The sequence below is a fragment of the Austrofundulus limnaeus genome, unplaced genomic scaffold, assembly GCF_001266775.1.
Source record: "Austrofundulus limnaeus strain Quisiro unplaced genomic scaffold, Austrofundulus_limnaeus-1.0 Scaffold332, whole genome shotgun sequence".
Lineage (NCBI taxonomy): Eukaryota > Metazoa > Chordata > Actinopteri > Cyprinodontiformes > Rivulidae > Austrofundulus > Austrofundulus limnaeus.
In genome coordinates, this window is record NW_013952734.1 from 316,559 (window position 1) to 320,976 (window position 4,418).

The 4,418-nt window shown below is 37.1% G+C and overlaps 1 protein-coding gene across 1 annotated transcript in view; it reads left to right on the plus strand.

The window, feature by feature from the left end:
- Nucleotides 1-4,418, plus strand: part of naa25 (N-alpha-acetyltransferase 25, NatB auxiliary subunit) — a 61,376-nt gene that overhangs the window by 6,999 nt on the left and 49,959 nt on the right. Inside the window, exons 2-6 of the mRNA XM_014022490.1 lie at nt 266-351; nt 2,465-2,603; nt 2,688-2,806; nt 2,946-3,020; nt 3,103-3,210. Of these exons, the coding sequence (XP_013877944.1) occupies nt 266-351; nt 2,465-2,603; nt 2,688-2,806; nt 2,946-3,020; nt 3,103-3,210 (527 nt within the window). The remainder of the gene's footprint in view (nt 1-265; nt 352-2,464; nt 2,604-2,687; nt 2,807-2,945; nt 3,021-3,102; nt 3,211-4,418) is intronic.

Genomic DNA, 4,418 nt, shown 5'->3' on the forward strand with positions numbered 1-4,418 from the left:
CACACACACATATATACTCACACACACACACACACTTTACCACAAATAAACTCACACACACAGTCACACACACATATATACTCACACACACACACACACAATATAAATATATATTATACCAAATATACAAAATTTCTGTGCGTCTCCTGGGGGCTAGGCCCCCCTTGTCCTTATAATTTAGTGATGCCCCTGTTGTACAACATTTAGTGGTTGTTTTTCATCTGAATCTGATTGTGTGAATAATATTTTTGTTTATTTTTCACAGACTATCTTGATAATGGGAACAATAAAATGGCAATACAACAGGCAGATAAACTGCTGAAGAAACATAAGGACCTACATTGTGCCAAGGTGGGTAACTACAAACTTGTTTTCACTTCAATTCAATTCTATTCAAAAATACTTTATTGATCCCAGAGGGAAATTAGGAAATTAGGAAATAGAAATTAGTAATTAGGAAATTAGGTTTTGACAGTTTTTTACTTTTTTTTTCCTGAGGCCTTAAAATCTAATTAAATGTAGTTTTTTAATAGACCTGGGCCCGTGTTTATCAAACTTCCTAGAGTGGAATTTTAGACTGAAATTTTCCTAGATTTACTTAAGTGTAAAAGCAAGTTATCAAAATTCTTAAACCTAAGAACTCTTATTCTCCCAAAAAGTTGACTGCTCCAGAGGACTCTTAAAGGACAAATGAAGGCTACTTTAGTTTGTGAAATAACTGTATAATTTGATAGTATATGTTATATGTAGTATGAATATCAATAAAATGTCTAGATATTGTAAATATGACCAAAACGTGCAATTTTCTACGAACTGCATGAAAATCAGAARATGAATTTCCTTTCAGAGTTCCTGCAGGAGGCAGAGCCTGTGTGACGTCACAGTTGTTGAATTACACTTGCTCCTCATAATGATWACCTGTAGAAGCAGCTTTTGTTTTTAAAGATTTACATARTTTTGTGAACTTGAAATGGAATATTTTGTGGCATTTGGATTTACAAGTGATGCAGGGTCAGCTGCCAGCTTTTTAAAAAATTTTCTTAAAGGCGACCTATTATGGGGGTCCTGGCACAAGTTAGGATCCATCTGTGGGCTACACAAAACATGTTCATTTGATTTAACTCACAAAAACAATCTCAAATAATGAAATTTCACCTTTTTAGTTCTGCCTGTTCTTCAGCTCTCTCCACCTCGCGCTGTATGCAGAACTTGCTAAGGAAACCCCCTCCCAACCGTTTGTTTATGTTAACTCCGCCCTCCCGACATGGTAGAAGCATTCAAAGTGAAATTTTTATTCACAAACTACAGCTTTCTTTGGCAATATTGTTAGAACATTGTCATCAAAAATAAAAATAAAATTAATCCAGGCATCTCTGTTCTCCATGGCTGCTGTAAAAACAGCAGAACTGTAGTCTGAAGAAGTGGGCGGAGCTTCACCTTGGGTTGCCAGGTRAGGAGCTGGAGTCTGGTTTAGGTTGCTTAGGTGACTGTTATTGTGACATCAGAATAACATGCTTTGAGAAAGACCATGTTTCCAGATACCTAAAAATGCATGTAATTACAGCTAAAAACGGCTGGGTGCATTTTTTTTGGTGTTTGGACTGCTTCTCTAAGCAGCAGAGACCCAAAAATAAGTTTAAAAACATGAAAAAAGTGAGTTTTGCATAATAGGTGCCCTTTAAGATCCATGAGGGCAGAAGGTTTGGGTTGATGCGATGTGGAGAAAAGACTGGAAAGCAATGCAGACCATTTAAAGACTCAACAAGCAGGGTCACAAGACTTTGCCTTTTCAGTGCCTCACAGTTTGAGTAGATCCATTAGTTTTGTGACCAATAGGCTCAATTTGATGGATGATGCCACGCCAACAATATTTAATTGTGCTGGATTATAAACAGCACAGCAGCCAGGGGAGAACCCACTACAGCAGTCATAAGTTGACCCACAAAATATTCCTGGCAAAAACTTGTGACCCCAAATATTACTGGTCTGAGTACACAAACTTTAATAACCCTAAAAACAAAGGCTACACAAATATAAATACTTATTTATACTTGTGTTTTTGTAATAATTATAGGGAAAATATTACATCACCAATTATTTTATTACCCTTTAAATTGATTTCTGAAGAGCAGTGGTTTCAAAACTTTTCAGCTTTTGACCCAAGAGACAGCAGTAGCAGAGACCTGTGCCCACAACTATTTTTGGATGATAAACATTTGTCAAGTCATCTAAACGTGGGCATAGTAACAATATTTATTATTCTACATTTATACATTTTAGGCAACTATGGCAAAAATGTAATTAATTTAGAAAATCTTTTCAGGACCCCACCTTGGTATTTACCCCAAGTTTGGGAAACGCTGATTTAGAGTACGCATAGTTGGGTTCTGTCAGACATTCTCAGCAGATTGTAACTGTACACATACAACTGTATTTTTCTGTGTTCCTTTACCCCCACATTTAGGTCTTAAAAGCTATTGGCCTTCAAAGGACGGGAAAGCAGGACGAAGCTTTTATTTTGGCGCAGGAGGTGGCCACTCTAGAACCCACTGATGACAACTCACTTCAAGCTTTGACAATACTGTATAGAGAGATGCATCGTCGTAAGTATAGTACACTGACAACGAGAAAGCAGGTGTTATTAGGCAGCAGGGACGGAGTTAAATGTTGCTCCTATTCTTTTGCAGCGGAGTTGGTCACTAAGCTGTATGAGGCTGCAGTACGGAAAGTTCCTCTCAGTGAGGAGTATCACTCTCACCTATTTATGGCTTATGCTCGCGTGGGAGAGTACAAAAAGATGCAACAGGTGTGAGAACTAATGATTAACATAAGTTTTATGCATTTTGTATTTATATATTTGTATATAATTAGAATTATAATTAATTATTAGATAAATAAGCAAACAAACAGGCTGTTTGATCATTTTTTTTCTTTACATCTTACAGGCAGGAATGGCCTTGTATAAAATCGTTCCAAAAAATCCCTATTACTTCTGGTCTGTCATGAGTCTTGTGATGCAGGTATGATGAAATGTTAATAATTTTCTAAAATATTGCAATTACCTAAAAAAGCAAATATAAATGCCATTTTTATTTTATAAAGGCAATATCAGCCAAAGATGAAAAACTGGCTCAAACCATGTTTCTTCCCTTGGCTGAACGCATGGTAGAAAAGATGGTGAAGGAGGAGAAGATTGAAGCGGAAGCTGAGGTGAGCTCATCTATATAGTGTCTTTTTATATTAGTAATAGCCAACAAATGAATAAATTTTGGGTTTAAAAAAACTAACAAACATCTGGTACACTTTCATAGAGTTAAAAGCCCTTAAAGAGATAAAATTGGTGTCCGCGGGTCCTTAAAAAGTCTTAAATTTACATATCTAAAATTAATACCTTAAAAAGTCTTAAATTTGTTGAAAAATGTGCAAGTTGGTCTTAAATTTGTTACTCAGAGGTCTTAAGTTTTGTCGGGCAGAAGCGATTAAAGTTCTCCGTCTCCCCCGGCCGTCTCTGCAGTGCATTTCCTATTGAGAAAAAACAACCAAACTTGTGTTGTGATGGATTAACTGACACTGCTTTCAACCAGTAAAAATAAGATAAGATAAGAGACCTTTATTGTCATTGTACAGAGCACTATGAAATTACAGTTCAGAACACTCATTCAGAAGAAGACAGAACAAACATAAGAGAACAGGTGCCCTGGGTCATGCTGCCACAGACCCTGCACAGAGCAAGGATCATCTTCATGAAGAAGGCACAACCCTTAACAGAAAAACTAAAAGCCACACAAGGGAAGATGAGGGAAAAAAAACAAAACATCATATATCAACAATGTGACACACTATGGCGTTTATTAAAAAAAAACCCTCTGCGTAGAGCACATTTATTAGCCAGAGGAGTAAGTTAGTTTAGGGGGGCTTGTATTTGAAGCCATGAATGTTGTATGCACTTGTGTGAAYATCTGAAGAATGAGCCCGAAAAATCGAGTCCCCAAAACCAGTGCAGCCACAGTCCAGAATATGGATGTTAACTGTTCATTCTGTGCGGCCTTCAGCCTTCTCCAGGAACCAGATAACAGACGGCTGGGTGGGGGGCAGGCAGTTTGAACCTATTGATTTGAACCTAATTTTTGAAGCTGTTCTGTAAATAACATTCAAACAAACAATACATATAGGAACTTCTGATCAAGCCATATCATTTTCAGACTTAAAACAATGTACCAATTTAAGCCCCGTCAACTTCTGGTTAAACCACACCTACATCTGGTTTAGGCCCCGCCCACACTGAGTGCAGATACAGAAACATAATTTAGATGGTTGAACAGATACAGTGGGGAAAATAAGTATTTAGTCAGTCACCAATTGTGCAAGTTCTCCCACTTAAAAAGATGAGAGAGGCCTGTAATTGACATCATAGGTAG